We start from the raw sequence: 19,466 nt of genomic DNA on the forward strand, positions 1-19,466 counted from the left end.
TCCTCTCACCCATCTCTTCCTCCCACCCCAAGCCACACCTCCATCTCCTACCTACTAACCTCATCCCACCTCCTTGACCTGTCCGTCTTCCCTGGACTGACCTATCCCCTCCCTACCTCCCCACCTATACTCTCTCCACCTATCTTCTTTTCTCTCCATCTTCGGTCCGCCTCCCCCTCTCTCCCTATTTATTCCAGAACCCTCACCCCATCCCCCTCTCTGATGAAGGGTCTAGGCCCAAAACGTCAGCTTTTGTGCTCCTGAGATGCTGCTTGGCCTGCTGTGTTCATCCAGCCTCACATTTTATTATAACAGAACAGAATGCAGGATATAGCATTACAGCTACAGAGAAGGTGCAGCGAAAGATCAATTCTGATATATAAGAGATCCGTTCAGCAGGAAAGAAGCTGGTCAGAAATCTGTTGGAATGTATTTCCAAACGTTCGTATCTTCTGCCCAAGAGAAGAAGGTGGAAGCGAATATATCTATGGTGGGAGGCGTCTTGGATTATGTTGGCTGTTTTCCCAAGGCAACAGGAAGCATAGACATTGTCAATGGAAGTAAGGCTGGTTTGCAGGATGGACTGGACTGCATTCACAACTCTTTGTAACTTCTTGTAGTCTCGGGCAAAGCAATTGCCATATCAGACTGTGATGCACTCAGATAAGATGCTTTCCACGGTCCATCTATAAAAATTGTTGAGCGTCATTATGGGCATGCTGAATTCTTTGGCGTCCAGTGGAAGTAGAGGCATTGGTGTGCTTTCTTGACTGTCGTGTCAATGTTGATGGACCAGGATAGATTGTTGGTGATATTAACTGCTAAGAACTTGAAGCTCCTTACCATCTCCACCTCAGCATCGCTGATGCTGACTGCAGTCCTCCACTCTGCTTCCTGCAAACAATGACCAGCTCCTTCATTTTTCTGACATTGAAGCAGAAATTCTTGCCTTTACACCATGCCCCTAAACAGTCAACATTCTTCTTATACTCCATTTCATTGTTGTTTGAGATCGGATCTGCCACGGTGGTATAATTAGCAAATTTTTAAATGGAGTTAGAGCATGAATTCAGCTACACAGTCATGAGCATATAAAGAGCGTGGTAAAGGGCTGAGTACATACTCTTGCAGGGCAGTAATGTTGTGAATTATTGTAGAGGAGGTGTTGTCGCCTATCCTTACTGATTGCAGTCTGCAGGTCAAGAGATTGAGGATCCTGCTCCAGAGGGAAGCACAGATGTCTCACAGTTTGGAGATGGTTTTTGTTGGAATTATGGTGCTGAAAGTGCAACTAAAATCAATAAATAGGAGTCAGATGTGGGTGTTCTTGTTATCCAGATGTTCCAGGCATGAGTGTAAGGACAGGGAGATTGCTTCTGTTGTGGACCTATTGTGGTGGTAGGTGAATTGTAGCAGATCAAGGCAGTCTGCAATGCTGGAGTCGATGTGTACCATTTCTAACCTCTCAAATCACTTCATAATGATGGATATCAGAGCCACTGAGCATAGAAATTATCTCTCCATTAATAAAATCTTTACATCTCAATATTTATTTTGTGTCCGGTTAAATGAATTAACAGTCATTTTCACCACCTGTTGTTTTGTTTAATGCTTTTCTGTCTATGTGCGTCAGTGAGGATGTGTCCGTTTGATTGGCTGAAGAGTCACAATGTTATTTGTCCTGTTCATAGATGCCAATGTTTTCTAATTGAAGGGGATCGGAACATAAGCTGGTAGAAATCTCAAATGTGAAGCCTATAAAAAATCTCTGGGAAATTTTACACATGATCAAAGGTGAAAAATATTAATTTTGCCATCAAAAGCAAAATTGGGATCCAACTTTCTGTAACAGGGAACAATTGAACTATTACTAGTGGAGCATTTCCCTAAATCTACTTGAGAATAGAATTGTTATCCTGGTTCAAAAATAACCATTGAATAAACCTTGTTTCCACTAGTCATAATAGAATTATTGAGCTGAATCTTCCATTGGCATCAGAGGTGTGGCCAGCTGGCTGAAGAGTCAATCAGAGACCCACTTTGTCCCACTTGCTTAGCTGAGTGCAGCCTCAACAACACTCAGAAAGCTTGGCACCATCCAGGACAAAGCAAGCAGCTTGATTGCCATTAGATCCACAAGCATCCATTCCCTCCACCTCCAACACTTAGCAGCAGTGTGTGTACTAACAACAAGATGCATCGAAGAAATTCACCAAAGATCCTCAGACAGCACCTTCCAAACCCACGACCACTTCCATCTGGAAGGAAAAGGGCAGCAGAAATATGGGAACACCAGCACCTTCAAGTTCTCCTCCAAGCCACTCACTATTCTGACTTGGAAATATATTGCTGTTCCTTTATTGTCACTGGGTCAAAATCCTAGAATTCCCTCCCTGATGGTCAACCCACAGCAGGTGGACAGCAGCAGTTCAAGAATGTAGCTCACCACCACCTTCTCAAGGACAACTAGGGAGGGACAATAAATGCTGGCCAACCAGTGATGTTCGGATTTCATAAATGAATGTAAAAACAGAACACGTCTCACATTTGTCCTGTCCAGTTCTGAGTTCACTTCTGGGCCTTCCACAGGAATTATAAGGCTGGATGTCCCACACACCAGGAGCTACTGGTCAATCAGATAAGTGGTGTATTCGGGGAGGTGGTAGTTGTGGGATGGGTGTTGGGTGGTGAGTCAGGGCAGTAAGATAGAAAGGTAGGCCAGGGCTCTCAGTGGGCATTCCCCTGTCTGACTTCTTTACCCTCAATCAGGCAATGAATGTCTTTGATCAAAGTTACACTCCTCCCTCCCACCAAACTCCTGCTGACCAGGTGGCACAGATTTAAGATAAGGGGCAGGAGGCTTGGAGGCTGTGAGGAAAATGTTTTACCCAGAGGGTGGTGGGAATCTAGAACTTCCTGCCTATAAGGATAATAGAGGCAGAAACCTTAATAGCATTTAAGAAGTATTTAGCTATGCACTTGCAGCACAAAGGCAGCCAAATATTGGAAAATGGGATTGGAATAATTAGGTGGCTGTTTCTGACCAGGACAATGAGGTTCATTAGCCCATCAAGTCTGTGCTATTCATTCATATTAATTCTCACATGTTTATAAGTTCAGGTTCATCATTTCAATTCCAGGACATCTCTGCAAGAGTTGCTCATGGTATTTTTCTAGGTCCAACTATCTCCAGAAGCTTTATCCATTAAATAGTCAGAACTGCTGATGACCACTGACAACTGCACAATATTTGAATTCCATTCAAGCCTCCTCAGATACTGAAGCAGCCCATGTCCAAATGCAGATAGTTCTGGACAATATCCAGGTTTGTGCTGAAAACTGCAAAGAACATTCATGCCATTCAAATGCCAGGCTATGACTATCTTCAGCAAGAGAGAACCCAACCATTGACCCTTGGCATTTAATTGCATTACCATTACTAAATCTCCAGTTGTCAACATCCTAGGTGTTATTATTGACTAGAAACTCAACAGGGTTAGCCATACATATATACATTGCTGATGAGAACAGAGGCTAGGAATACTGTAGCAAGTAACTCACCTCTTGACTCCCCAGTGCCTGTTCACCATCTACAATTGCAAGTCAGGAGAGTGATAGAATGCTCCCTACTTGCCTGGATGAATGCAGCACCATCATCACTTAAGAAGCTTGATACCATCCAGGAAAAAGTAACCCATTGACCGATAGCACATCCACAAACATTCTTTCTCTCCACCATTGATGCTCAGTAGCAACAGTATATACTATCTACGAGATGAACTTTAAAAATTCACCAATGTTCTTTAGTCAGTGCCTTCCAAATGGACAACTACTTTCAATTAGAAGCTCATGAGCAGCAGTTACATGGGAATATTATCATATGCAAGTTTCTCTTCAAGGCACTCACCATGCTGATTTGGAAAGATAGTGCTGTTCCTTCAGTGTTGCTAGGTCAATATCCTGAAACTCCCTGTCTAGTGGCATTTTGAGTTTACTCACAGAACATGCACGATGATACTTCAATGCAGCAGCTCACCACCATTTTCTCAAGGGTAAGTACGAACAGGCAACACCTACATCCCATTAATGGATAAAAAAAACAGAAACAATCTCATTTGTTGCTTGTATTAAGTGAGCTTTGAGAATCTTCCTAAACAAACCCTGTAAAATCATCCAGCATGTCTTTCAAACACAGTATGTTTTAACACTCCTGGATCCCCTTTTTATTCTAGAGGTCTACTCCCTTTGATTTTATGTAAACATCACCACCCAAAATATACAATAATGTTTGCAAGACATGGATGTGAATAGGAGAAATGATTGAGGACCATAATCCGGGGTTTTAATTCAAAACTGCTTCAGGTTAGAAAGTGTTAATTTCATTTTTCTGTGGATTCCCTTTGTAAGTTCTCAATCTGAACTATATGTGAAGGAATGAATAACAAGATTAATCTTTTCCTCATAGTTTTATTTAAATTTTTGACAATTTAAATTAATTCAATTCAATTATTTTACCTTCCAATATTTCCACAGAAACCCTCAATAGTTTCCTTTTATCATGTTCCCATAAGAAACACCTTCAGGATAGTTAAAGAGTAGCATGAACTCAGCTCTGCAGGGAGCTCATTAGAGAACAAACACTCACAGACACAATCTTTGTGAATGAACATAATTCATTTTAGAAATGTTCTTCTGCTGGATTTTAGTAACTTATTTTTACTGGCTAGGATGTAAATTTTAGTAAGTTTATACATTGAACAAATAGGTTTTAGCGTCTTAGCAGGGTGAGCATGTAATTTACAAACAGAACAGATGGAACAGCAATGAAGAACAAATCACAACAAAATATATTGATTGGCTCCTGCTTTGAAATTTGCAAAGAGGGAATAAACAATATGGTTTAATCTGCTTATCAGTTAATTCACTGTGCATTTGTAGTTACTAATTGTAACAGGACTAGAAGAACAGATCAGAATTGATAGGTTCTTCTTCACTCAAAAATTTTCAAATGATTTTCCTAGCTTCACAACTGCTTACCTTTTATCTTTTATTGTCATGGGATGACACCTGCATTGCTTCTCTCTGTCATTTCCCACTCATCACTAAAATCTAAACACTGTTGAGTTGATAACTTTCAATTTTGTGATCCAAATGTTTGAAACTCCTCTCAATAAGAATAGTAGAGGTGAAACAATTATATTGCTGCTACTGAATAGTTACAATTCAATTCACCTTGGGTAGATGTCGACATAGAGTAGATGCTTCCCTTCGTGAAGCAATTTAGAATGAGGTCATAGCTTGGATAAGGGATGACAAATTTAAAACAGAGGTTAGCAGTAATTACTCCTCTTAAAGCAATGTGAATCTGTGGAATTTGCCATCCCAGATTGCAGTGGATGCCAGGACACTGAGCATATTTAAGGAGGAAATAAACATTTTTTTAAGTTGCAGTGTGTTGAAGGGTTATGGAGACCAAGCTGGAATGTGGAGTTCAGGCTGAGATGAGATCGGGGCTGAATTACATACTCCTGTGTCTGGTTCTTAATCTTAGAGCGCCTACAGTGTGGAAGCAGGCCATTTGGCCTATCAAGTCCACACCAACCCCTCCAAAGAGTGTCACACTCAAACCAACCTTTCCCGCCTACCCTATGCCTGTAACACTGCATTTCCCTTTGCTAATCCACCTAGCCTATACATCCCCTGGACACAACAGAGTAATTCAACATGGCCAATCTACCTGACCTCCAAATCTTTGAACTGTGTGAAGAAACCAGAGCACCCAGAGGAAATCCACGCTGACACCATGAAAACATGCAAATTCCACACAGGCAGTGTGGAAGGTTGAATTGAACACAGTTCCCTGGCGCTATGAGGCAGCAGTGCTAGCCAGTGAGGCATCATACTGCCCATGTTCTCATTTGTTCTCACCGCCCACCATTTTGATTATATAGTTGACTGAATAGTCAGTGTGCCTGCCAGAGACAGGATGAGTCTCATGAATATATGTAAGTTAGCAACCTACATGTGGTTGCTTAGAAGGTCCTTGCAGCATAAATGTCAAGGATAAAAACGATCTCCAATGCCACTGCAAACATACTACATCTCAACTCCAACCTCGGAGACCAACCCCTACTGCACCACTACAATAACATTTTACTTCCCTCACTGGCCAATCCCTTGTTCAAATTGAGACTGCAAGATTAATGATAGTTTTACGCTTTCTTTTTTGCTGTGAAATACCATATAGGAGCACAAATACTGCATATCAGTGACAGGCCAGATTGCATTGCCTGCAGCTGAGCAGTAACTAAAAAAAAAGAAAAAATTGGTGCACTGAAAAAAGAGAGGGTGTATTTTCCATCAATGTTTCATAATGCAATCTTCTTGTTCATAAATCTATTTTGATTTATAATTAACACCACTTCAAAAGACTCAATCCCATGTTCTTGTTCTGATTATATTTTGTGCCTCTCATTGTGATGAATAAATTACAGTGCTCAGCACAGTGCAGTTTTGCAATGCTTTTGGATATCCTCTGTCAGTTTGGAAAGCTTTTGGAAAAGAAGTCATCTTAAGATTTATTTCTTTATTCCAAAGCCAAGACCTCAACAGCATAGAAGAATCACAGCACCAGTCACAGCACCACCTCCAAGTTCCCTTGTACAATTGTATCATTGTGCCTACATTCTTGTTGGGTAAAATTTCTGGAATTCACTCGCTAATACTACATTACCACCTCTGATTGTCCTGCATTGGTTCAAGAAGCCAGCTCACCCTCTTCAAGAACAATTAGTGATAGGCAACCAATAAAGGCCTGGCAAGCAGAAATGAATGAAACAAAATCCAGTCTTAAAAAGAAACATTTACATTGAGACATTTGTACCACCACTGACGTTCCCAACTAAATTCCTAAATCTTATTTACAAATTTGTATGAACATCATCCAAGATTCTTACTAATGAGAGAAATCATTACGTTTTCCTAGTGGACAACTTGTCAGTTATAAAGAGCAACAATAGATGGCTGGCAGTTAGATTCAAAACAGCCTTTCTTTGCATCAGTTAAGGTAACAACATAAATTGCCAGAGTAAAGCTGAAGCAGTTTGCAGAATATCTGCAGAAACCTAAGGTGGAACACTGCCATAAATATACCATATAATGTACGAGGTATATATTTAAACAAAGCTAATTTTCTAATCCTCACTATTATGTGAAAGACACAATTACTGCAGCAGAGATGGTTGTGTAGGTGGAGAGTAATAAAGGGTAATGAAACTGATAGCAGTGTAGGTCTCCAAAGATCTAAAACATCATATCACTAAAACGTAGCTTGAAGATTTGTTTCTTTTTAAAAATGAGAAATAAAACGTATGTTGTAATAACCAATATTAAGTAGGACTAAACAGATGAATATCAATATTCCATTCATGAATTACTTATTGATTATGCGTAGAAACACTAACCATGGCAATTGGCGAAGCATGCAACTCTAGCTGATTGGATATAAATCAGGTATTGACTAACAGGGTTTGTCAAACAACAATTGCTGTGAGATAGTAGGAACTGCCGATGCTGGAGTCTGAGATAACAAGGTGTGGAGCTGGATGAACACAGCAGGCCAGGCAGCATCAGACGAACAGGAAAGCTGATATTTTGGGTCTGGAACCTTCTTCAGAAATGGGGGAGGGGAACAGGGCTCTGAAATAAATAGAGAGAAGGGGAGGCAATTGTAGAAGGTGGATAGAGGAGCAGATAGTTGGAGGGAAGACGGACAGGTCAAGGAGGTGGGGATGAAGCCACTACAGGTGAGTGTTGGTAGGGAGTTGGGATGGGGGTTGGTCAGTGAGGGGGGAAGGGTCGGTAGGTGGGAGGGAACATAGACAGGTCAAGGAGGCAGGGACGAGAGGGGCTGGTCTTGGGATGAGGTCGAGGGTGGGGAGATCTTGAAGCTTGTAAAGTCCACATTGAGACCATTGGGCTGCAGGGTTCCCATTCAGAATGTGAGGTGCCGTTCCTTCAGCCTTTGGGTGGCATCATTGTGGCACTGGAGGAAGCCCAGAGTGGACATGTCATCCAAGGAGTGGGAGAGGGAGTTGAAGTGGCTTGTGACTGGGAGATGTTGTCATTTATCACAAACTGAGCACGTTGTGAGGAAGGTTACAATGAACAAATACTTATTACAGAATGTTTGAATCTTGCATCTCCTTTAAAGCTACGGGTATCTGAAGGGCAGAGTGACCACAGCAATTTTTGGGAAGTATAGTTGATTGCAGAGTCAACATACTTTCTGTACATTTCATTCCAGACCTCATTGGTTCAAATACAGACATGAAAGCTATGCTGCATTAAGGAAGCATTTGGCTGATTTTTACACCAAGGAGTCATGAATATAACTGAAGGCAATGAAGATCAGGACTCTCCAATTGCTGAAGTCCTACTTGGTAGAAAGGAAGATAGCCATGGTTGCTTGTTGGAGCTCCTCAAGGTACTGTCCTTTGCCCAGCTATTTGCAGCTGGCTTGCCAAGGGCATTTCCTCCATCATAATCACAGAATCACAGAACTCCTGCAGTGCAGAAGGCTGCCATTCAGCCTGAAGTGTTTGGAACCAGGACCAGATGGATCTCATTGAATATAAGATCCTTGATTAGGATTGTTAAACTTGGCCGAACAGGGACCCCTGTCTGACAGATATAAACAGGAGATTCTAAAGGTTTCCTCAGTCGAGAGACTAGCTTTGAGCTGGTTGGGCAGAGCCTATGTACTGTGCACATGTAAATAAAGGATGACTTGATGACAGGCTACCAGCCTCAGTGCAGTTATTTCACAGTCCGTCATGCCTCCACCAGTTCTATGACTTAACAATAATGTTGTGGCTTTCCCCACATCCTGCACATCATAAGGGTCAAACTTAGGGATATTCATTCATGATTCAATAGTATTCCACTATGTTTGCAATCTTTCAGATTAAAACAAACAGTCCATGCACAGAGGAAAATCTGGACGTGATCAAGCATCTTTTGACAAAGAGAAAATAAAATACATGTTACTCGCGGGCCACACATCAAGCAACTCCATAAAGTGAGAGCTTTACCCTTGGGTTGTTAGTGGCATTACAATAATTAAGTCCTCCTGATTCTATATCCTTGTATTCACTTGTAACCAGAAGCTTAATTGGAGCAGTTATATAAATTGCAAATTATTGATGCTGGTCAAAGGCTATACATATTGATCAAAGTGACTTACCTTCTTATATCCCAAAGCTTCTCAAAGATCTATTAGGTGCAGGGCAGGGTTAAGAAGCAGTAAGACTGAAGAGTAACTAGGCTGAGAGTCGAATGCTGGCCATGTCACCACTGTCATAGGTCCTGGAAGCATTGTGGGACAGAAGGATGCCATTTGACCTATTGAGCCCTATCTGATCTCTGCAGTTAAACCAATCAGGCCCATCCCTCTGTAAACTTATTTCCCTCAAATAAGCATTCAATTTCTTTTTGGAATCGTTGAATGTCTGCCCTGTAGTTAGTAATAATTAATTCATTTCACTGCGAGTAGGCTATAGGAAAGCCATATGAACATGATCAATCCTTTTTTACCTATTGGCTCAATCCGTTTTCATTTTAATATTATTTATGTTTTGTTTTGTTGTCAAGTTGTTATCTCAGTTGGCTAGATGGCTGGTTTGTGAAATAGAGGGAGGCATGTATTCAATTCCTACACTAACTGAGGCTACCATGAAGAACTCTCCTTCTTAACCTCTCCCCTTGCCTGAGGTATGGTGACTCTTAAGTTAAGCCACCATTAGTTGACTCATTCTGTCTTTCTAATGGGACAGCAGCCATATTGATTGGTAAGATTTTGGTGACTTTACGTTTGTTTTTATTACCATTATGTATCTTCATTTAAGCAGCTGCTCCAACCATTTTCCCTTCTATATCCTTTCTTAACATGTTGTCTTACAATATTACCTATCTGTCCTCAATATTTAAATTATCCCTAAAATATATGGCTACTTGTTATGGATCATTGGCTTTTGTTTCCAGTTCTGTTTTAGATGCTGTACTCATTGCTTTGCAAACAATTCATCTCATTCTGATTAATAAATTCTGTCACTTTTGTTTTAACAGCAATTTTATGTGTAAGTTCTCTTGTTGTATTTGTTCCCTAATTGTTTGCATTGCTTCATTCCTTAAACTGGTCTGGCCTTCACACAAGTCTTAAAAATGTCTATCTTCAGATGACTTATTTTCATTAAATTAATTCCATCATCTGCATTTTACAAACTTAAACCACTATTCATAGCCCAATTATCTTTCCAGCTAGAATGTTGGGCCTATTCTAATTCAGGTGAAGCCTGCAGTATAACTCATTCTTGAGATTGTCTGAGAAGCAATCCCTCATTTTCATACCAGTCTTTCTGTCAAGCATTCCTGATATCTCTTTTCCTGTGAAATTATTGTGTGACTGTAAATTACCAACTTTGGGGTAGTTTTTTTCACAATTAGCAGGAATTTCTCTATTTTTTCCTGTTATTGTTTCCAACATGGAATATGGCAACACCCTTCCAAAGAAGTCTTATTGGTTTCAAAATACTAACTCCATTTCATTGTACACAGATGCTGAGTTTTTACAACACTTTATTTTTATTTCATCCCCTCCCTTTAAAATTTCTCCCCAGATTTTTTGTGATATCCTCAATACATTCATAATCACAGTAGTAACTGTTAAAGATGCCATTAATATCCAGTGATATGCATTCTGGCCATCCTCCGTGCAATCTTTCTCCTTATCCTTGTAGCTATCAAGTAATGGATAGTCAAAACTAATGTCTTTGTGATCTTTTTCTTCGTATCTCTTTGATTTCTACTACCTTTCGACTTGCAGCCATACTTTCTTCTTTCCATACCAAGATCAGCTCTGAGCTATGACTTTACTCAGAGAAACTGATCTAAATTTCCTTCCCTCTCCCTCATGTGTCTGGGTGTCCCTAATTTGCATTCCAACGTGAGGACTCTATGCAGAAGAATCTCACACCAGTGATATGACCTGCAGGTATAGCAATCAAGTTCAATTTTGCAGTCTCTAAACTTCCATAATCGCAATGTTAGCAGTTCCAGTTTTTTTTTTATTTATCGATTTGTTTAACATTCACTTTTGAGTAGTGATTAATAGAAACACTTCGTCTAGATTATATTTAGAACATGGGTTTTATTTTGATTTTGCAATAGTTATTAACTAATCTGAATCCTTACAGCTTAATTTTAAAGACAAGCATGAATAGTAAATTGAATACTTTGTTTAATTTCCCTGAGATCTCTGACTGCTCATTTCTACTATCTTTACAATTTCTCTCTGGGTTTGTTTAACTACAACTTGTCCACTTAAGCTTTCCTGGTGTCCCTTTCTTTTTAACAGCTGCCATAGGTCTTTTTTTAACCTCTCTGATTTCCAATTCTTTTTAATAGCTGACATTACATCTTTTTTAAACCTCTCTGATTTCCAGCTATTTTTAATGAATGCCACTGTTCTATTTTTAACCTTCTCCAGTTTCCAGCTAATTTTAATGGCTACCATTGGCTTTTATTTGAAGTTCTCTGATTTCCCGCTCTTTTTTAATGGTTTGCCCCCGGCATTTGAGAAACTGTTCTAATTTCCTGCTCTTTTAACTTCAGTTAGCTATCTTATACATGACTCAGAGGAAAGAAAAATAGCAATGTCTTGCTGCTGACTGGCAAGATCTGACATTGATAATGTAATCCATTGAAAACCAGTGAAATGCCCAACGATGGGCTTAATTATTCACTTTTCGGATCACTGGAGGGTTCTGGGTATGAGTACTTTGCTGATGTTAGTTCAGCCACCCAAAAGACATCAATTTAGCACCTTTTTTTATTTAATTCACTTCTAAATAAACTCAGGGTATTCACTTGTGTTTTCTGTCTGAAATTCAAAGCTAAATGTGCCATCTTTAAGCTGAGTCATTGAACCATCTCACTTGTCCTGTTGACATGGATGCTAAAATCCATTGCATTTTGAAAGAAGACCAGAGGAATTCTGCATAAATGCACATTTCTTTCTTAGATCACTTCTAATGTGGAAAAGAGCTCTAAAATGTATCCATAATTAGTATAACTAAAATCAATTTATATATCAATACAAGACCATTTCTCCAACGTCTCTCCTTCTGGCAGTATGAGCGATGCATTTTGGAATTAACATTGGAGGAAATCTGAAAATGTATGAGCCACCAGGAATTTACAACTTTCATTGTTTCCTCCTATCAGAATAATTTATTAATTTCTTGTCAATCATCACAAAGGAATATGTATTTTTCTTTGGAAAAACAATATTCTTCATTAAATTTGCAAGCTTCTCAAATAGTTCTGTGCTTATATTTTAAGTTGTCTACAATCTTCCACGAAATTATTACTTTCCATTCCCACCCACTGATTGTTTTTAACTTGCTCATGGGATGTCGGTGTTGCTGGGCCAGTATGTATTGCCCATCTTTAATTGCCCATGACAAGGTCATAGTGACCTGCTGCTTTCAACTGCTGCAATCTAGTTGGTGAATGATGCGTGAGCATCGCTATTGATGCCAAGCTTTTGTTATCCATCCCTAACTGGCCTTTGAGAACTTGAACAACTGCAGTCAATCTGGTGTAGGTACACCCAAGGTCAGTGAAGCAATGACAATATATTCCCAAGTCTGGTGGGCAAGTGGTTTTGAGGGGATCTTGCAGGGGTTAATGTTTCCATGTATCAGCTGCCCTTATCAGTCTAGATGGAAGTAATTTAATTAAAGCTGATTGTAATTAAATCTAAATCAATGACGACTTTTATGTTTATTTTCTCAGATCAGTGGCATGAACAAACAAACATATTTGGATTTGATAATATTTATTTAATTATTTTTCTAATATGTTGCCATTTTGCATGCCATAAACTTTGCTTGGGAGATTTTTTTTTAAAAACACAAGTTAAAATGAAATTTTTACAGATGTTACTAGGATTTATCATTTTGGAATCAAGATATCAACCCATTTATAACTGCAAATGGGTAAGATCACATTGCATTTTTATTACAAGGAGTAGTTGTATCAACCAAAAAAAACTGAACTTCTAAAATGATTTGTGACCTTTCACTGCTTAGGCAAATAGTGCATGCTTGCCCAAAAGCAATGACCCAAATGCGGCCCAAAAAAAAGTATGTGAATTGCTTAGAACTGGACGTTGTGGCCCAAAGCTATACTAAATGTTTGATGAATAGACTTTTGCATGGAGAACACAAATGCTTACCAGGTTATCAACATATTGTCCAGGGATGACCCCAGCAGAAAATATTTAATTCAATTTCCTCAATTTTATTCATGTCTAAACATATGACATGGCATACTTGAGTTAGCAATGAATTACATCCACATATATCCATTTATTTTATGCACTTATTGATGAGTCAGTGGAAATTATTGATCATGACCTTCGCAAATGGGATGGTTCAGGCTTGATGTTATAACCATAGACAGCTCATGGATTGCATGGCCCCTTTCAAAGAGACCCAAGTTTATAAACAAAAGTTTATTTGATCAATCTTATTTACCAAAAAAAAAACAGGCCTAAAGCTAAACTAATGTACTGTGTGATTCAAACTACATTAAAGAGCTAGTAAACACTTTTCGGACAAACCTACGAGAACTCCAGGGGAGAAAGACAATGAGGCTTGGGAGTCAGAAAGGGGAACCATTTTAGTTGAGATTTCAGGGCAAAATTTGCATGAGTGGAATTGGTATAATCGATATTCGTAACTTCTCTCACCAATGCCACATCATACCCTTTTTAATTAAATACAACACTTTTCAAAACAGTATTTTGTACAATGTCCAGATAATTATCTATATTTCCTTTATTAAATGCTACCTCAATCTAATACTGTAAAACAATACCCAGGAATTACACTTTGCTGTGGGGAGACCAAGAGCACTCAAAATGAAAGATTAAGAGCCTGGCCCTACCTTGTGAACTTTCCCAGTCAGTTCTGAGGCTTCAGAGAATTGCCCCTTCATCAAGTGAAGTGGACCTGATGGAGGAGCAGCATTCCAAAAACTTGTGATTTCAAATAAACCTGCTGGACTATAACCTGGTGTCATGCGACTTCTGACTATTCCCAGACGCTCTCAAGCAGTTACCTGTAACATGGTAGTTTAGTGGACAGGCAGCCTCTCTCCAATTTTACAATAAATAATTAAGGATAAATTGATTTCATTTTGAAGGCATATGACCTGGTGAGATACACTTACGTTACTATGTGGTTGGCATGCATATGAGTGAAAAGTATTTTTTTTTACACATTTACCTCATACTTTGCCCCCTCACACCTGGCCTCCAAAGGAGCACTCTACTTTCTGCCCATATTACCATTCCAACCCTAAGCTGTCCAATCTTTATCGTTCCAACAAGTCTTGACTTCCCTGACTCTGACATTCAGCTTCTCTTCACCCTGAACATTTATTCAGCCTCAGCAGTCCTCATTTCCAGGTTCGGGAGCTGCTCATATTGATCGAGTTGCCAGCCAATCAGATTGGCAGCATCTCAATGCCAAGACTTCTTCCCTTTGATGGGTTGGAATCCTACTCTCTCCTCGTGTAACCAATCCAGTTATGCCAGTGGGAAAGGCTTCTTTTGGTGTGTAGGCTGCCAACCACTTTCTTTCCAGAGGAAGTGGACATGAGGTACCAAATATTCCACACACTCACAAAACCCATCGAGTCTTTCTGAATTTGTAAATGATACTAAATTGGAACCATTGTCAAAACTCAGGAGTTCTCAAAAAATGTACTAAGGCAGTAATAAATTGCAGAATTGTCTTTATATTTGGCAAATAAATTTCAGCAGGCAAATGTGAAGTAAGACATTTTGGCAAGAAAAATAATCAGCCACACATTACTTGGAAAATAAAACTTTATTATACAGCAAAAGAATGTGGGGGTTCAAATGCACAAACTACTCAAAGTAGTTACTGAAAAAAAGTCAAAACAAAAGTAAACAAAGTTGTGTGTTTATTTCTTAAAGGTTAAAACCGATGAGTGAAGAAGTAATACTAAATTTAAATCAACCGCATTTGGAATACAATCATCATCTTTTCAGTGGAGACTGATAACTGTAAAAAAGTATGAGTCCAAATCTTCCCATATGCAGAGTGGAAAATAACCCTATTTAAGTCTCTGATGCATCTTGGAGCATTGAACAATTTCTGACACACGTCCATGCAGCATATATACATTGGAATTTTGAACTTTTGATTTCTAGTTTCAACATCTCCAGATTGCTGCATGATTTATTATGACGGTGAGGTAGGATAGCCGGAACAACGCAGGCATGGGCTGCTTTCCCTTGACTTATGCTGGCTTTTACACAGATTTACGTAGAGATTTCCATAGCAAGTGTAAATCAAGCCAAGAAATAAGTAAGTCAGCTGGAATATCAGAACACAAAAGCAGCAACGATAATATTTACCATAGTCCTGACACTGCTTAGCACGACGATCTGTCCTCTCCTGGCAATATTCAGCCACTCCCTGTAATATTGACCCTCCTTCCAGCAATGGTCATCAGCTCTCTCCCTCAACCTCTGCCACCCCCCTCACCCAACTCACCTGCAAAAATTCTTTGACACCTTCCTGATCAATGTCAGAAGAGTTAGACTTGTCAGGGGTTATGGAAGGTGAGGAAGAGTGAATGCTATTGGTGGGATCACAGGATGTGAACAGTGTAAGTCTTTTATTATGCAATAGTTTCACATTGACTTGTCAAGATGCAATCAGTGGCCGTCCAAGAAAAATGTTATAATCACATTCTTTGCTAATATCAATGAAAAAAAATTATCATTAATCTTCTGCTATGTATTTGAAAGTTTTCTATTTTTCTGGAAGCATCATTCTCTTACAAATTCAGAAAAAAAATGAAGAAAACTGAAGAACATGTAGGGGAGGGAATGGGGATGTGGCGAATTTACATGAGAAACACTAAGTCACAATATTTTCATTTCAGATGAATGCATTCATTTTCAAGGACACCTCTTACCACCTTTTCCTGACAATATTCTTTAAAATCAACAGTTTATCTCAAATGTGGGCTAGTGGAATTGAGGAATAGAACCATAATGTAACTGAATGGTAGAACAAACTCTGCCCACATCATTTTCTTGTGCCTTCTTTTATTTGGCAATGCTTTCATTTTAAACCCAATAGTCATAGTAAGATAGAAATTGTTGGCGGCAATATTTCTCTTTGGGAATTTAATACAGTATATGATACCAGTGTATCAAAATATTTTGATATGTGATTTTTCTAATGGACAATAAGGTTAAAAAATGCTACAGTTGAACAAAAGACTTTTTTTTGCCTGTACAGATCTTTTTGGTATAACGTGCATGTTGTAGAAATGTAATTTGGTGTTATTTTGACATATAGAGTCCATGATGACCTGTGAATAAGAACAGTGCATCTTTCTGTTATCCAGCTGTGTTAAGCATATCATTGGAATTCCAAGCAGTATTCAGAATGAAAGTAAAATGAAGCAGCCTTATTGTCTAGATGATGTGGAATGGTTAGTAATTAGAATTTTTCATTCAAATCCGGGCTTCCCTGGCAATTATTCCATTAAAGCTTCATAAAGCTTGGGATGTCCTCTGTGGAACATTTTGTGCCATAATATTTGTATAGAGACATTTTAGTTTTATTTTATGTTAAATAACCTAATAGGGCATAAATAAATATTTGAATCATGAAAGTGATCACAAGTATTTTTAAAACTGAAGTGGAATAATGTCACAGAACCAATGGATTATGTCCAAAATCAATGTTTGTAACTCTAGGACTGCATTTGATTTTTAATGGCATTGATAACGCAATTCACTATGCAAGTGGTGATGGAGTCTGCAGCAGAGGAAAAGTATACAGCTGTCCAAACTCCAGTGATATGCCTGCCTATCTTTAAAGCTTAAAGTTTGATAAAACTGCATGATCTGGGCAAGAGCCATGTAAGTGGATGGTTGAGTGCTGGCTGTGGGGCACTTAGAAGAGTGTGTAAGGTTGATGGTGCAGTTGGTAGGCAATGACTTTTTTTTAGATAGATTCCCTACAGTGTGGAAACAGGCCCTTCAGCCCAAAAGCCCACTCTGCCCCTTGGAGCATCCCACCTAGACTCATCCCCCCATAACCCACATACCCCTAAACACTATGGGCAATTTAGCATGGCCAATCCACCTAGCCTGCACATCTTTGGACTGTGGGAGGAAGCCGGAGCACCCGGAGGAGACCCATGCAGACATGGGGAGAATGTGCAAACTCCACACAGACAGTTGCCCAAGTCTGAGAATCGAACCTGGGCCCCCGGGCTGTGAGGCTGCTGTGCTAACCACTGAGTCACCAGGCCACCCCAAGATGCATTGATGCATTTGAAGATGAATTTCCTGATCTTAACCACTCTCTTTAGGTTATTGATTTTTTTTCTGGCACTGTATCCAGGTTCTAAGGGCTTGGATAATGGTGCTGACCTTTATGAATATCTGACTTTACTCCTTTTATGAGTTTATGAATGAGATCCTCATGGCCTTCTGTAAAAGATTATCTCTGTCCTTCTTTCTGCTTCCTGCACTAAGATGTCTAGAGCTTCATCTAAGAATCTAGAACACCTCCATGTTTGTTATCCATCATATTCAATTATTCAAATAGTCAGAAAATCTTTCCCAGCTACTTGTAGAACAATGTCCAATCAGAATAAAACTTACATTTAAGAGATCCAAACTATGTGGGTGGTGGAATATTTCAGACATCTGGGTCTTTGGCCACTCAATATTTCATGTTCAACTGGTTGGAAGGCAGGGGTGAGGTTGGTGAAGCCTGATTTGTGGACAGAAATTACTACTGTATCTTTTAATTCCAGATTTTATGAATTGAGTTGAAATTTTCCCAGCTGCCATAGTAGGATTTGAAACTGTGACCCTCGAGCATAAGCTTGGGTGTTTGGATTATTTGTGCAGGTTTCATATGCAAAGGTTCAATAGATGGTAGGGTTGTCAATCGAAAACAAAGATTAAATCACAGGAGAAAAGGACAAAATTAATTCTGGATTGCAATATTGTTGATGGCTGAAGAGCACTTTGCCGACTGAATAGAGAAAACTAATGCATCTGAACACTTCCATAATTTTGGTCAATGTAAGGGTCGCTTATCTTTTCCAAACAAAGTTGCATCACTAATTATAATACCTTGGCAGGGCCTTCTGGGATTCCTGCCACAAGCGCCATATTTAGAGACCAGCTCTCTACCAATTCAAACACTACCAGCCAGGTATAGCCCTTTACAGTGGACAGAGTGAGAGGGAAACAGTAAAGAAAAGCTTCTGATGGTTCATAGATGACACTTCATTGGAAATAGAAGCTTACATTTGTAAGTGTATTGCCACTTTACATCATCACCTGTTTGTTCACGGTAACTGTTACAAGATGGATTGAATTGAACCCTGTTCCATTGATGAAGTCAACTGACTGAATGGAGGTCAGTTCTGTTGATGAAGTCAGCTACTTGAGACTATGATACCCTCAACACAGTTATGGATACAGCCTACAGTGCACTGTACCTGAGGAAAGACTGAAGTTGGCAAACACTTACAGCCCAGGATGCAGCACCAAAATCATAGGGAAACAAGATGAAGATTTGTGATTTGTCAATTCACCACAAATATCTTCAGTAACAGCTTTGATGTATTTTTGGTATGAAGGATTGAAAAATCCCAGTTAGATCTGCAGTGGAGCCATGGAAACAGCAAATTGCACAATAATGTAGTGCAGCTGTAATCTTGGCGAGCACTGGAAGAGAATGACCATACAACTCTTCAGTTCACAAGTTCTACTCCAACAGACGGCGCAGCTCTATTACAACAACCTGGGACATCCTGAGTGTATAGCAGCATTTTGCCTTCTGAGCAAGAGGAGATGGAATCAAGTACTGGATGGGACAACTGATCCTGGGCCTACTGATATCTTTGTTCCTCCTCAACTTCTCTGTGCTTTTATTGTGCAAAAGGCACAGCAACAACAGCCTCTGCTGTGGTTGGATCCATTGGTCTTGGTTCCACTGAGCCCATGTGGGAAATATCAGAAAAACAAAGTCTCTTGGTAAAGTGAGCACTCAGTATTCACATCACATACAAATGCATATTACCATAGTCTTTGATACAGTGGGACATGGAGGACTCTAACACAAACATCCATAAGATGCTGGTTCATGACCAATGCCAACCTCAATGGACAGGGATGTGCAGGTAGTTGTTAACAATGGAGTGTACCCTGAGATACTGGGGAGTACTGGCCAAGTTAGAAACCCAGATTTCCAAGTGGTGAACTGGAGCTACCAGTTCAACTGACACTCAGACTTCCATATCAGTAATTATCATATCTAATTTCTCTC

The 19,466-nt window shown here is 39.5% G+C and overlaps 1 protein-coding gene across 1 annotated transcript in view; it reads right to left on the reverse strand.

The window, feature by feature from the left end:
• Positions 1 to 3,983: 3,983 nt before the first annotated feature.
• Positions 3,984 to 19,466, reverse strand: part of gtdc1 (glycosyltransferase-like domain containing 1) — a 417,621-nt gene continuing 402,138 nt past the window's right edge. Inside the window, exon 13 of the mRNA XM_059647446.1 lies at positions 3,984 to 4,073. Coding sequence (XP_059503429.1) covers positions 4,047 to 4,073 — 27 coding nt within the window. The 3' untranslated portion in view covers positions 3,984 to 4,046. The remainder of the gene's footprint in view (positions 4,074 to 19,466) is intronic.

Source organism: Stegostoma tigrinum, chromosome 7 (genome assembly GCF_030684315.1).
Source record: "Stegostoma tigrinum isolate sSteTig4 chromosome 7, sSteTig4.hap1, whole genome shotgun sequence".
Classification (NCBI taxonomy): Eukaryota; Metazoa; Chordata; class Chondrichthyes; order Orectolobiformes; family Stegostomatidae; genus Stegostoma; species Stegostoma tigrinum.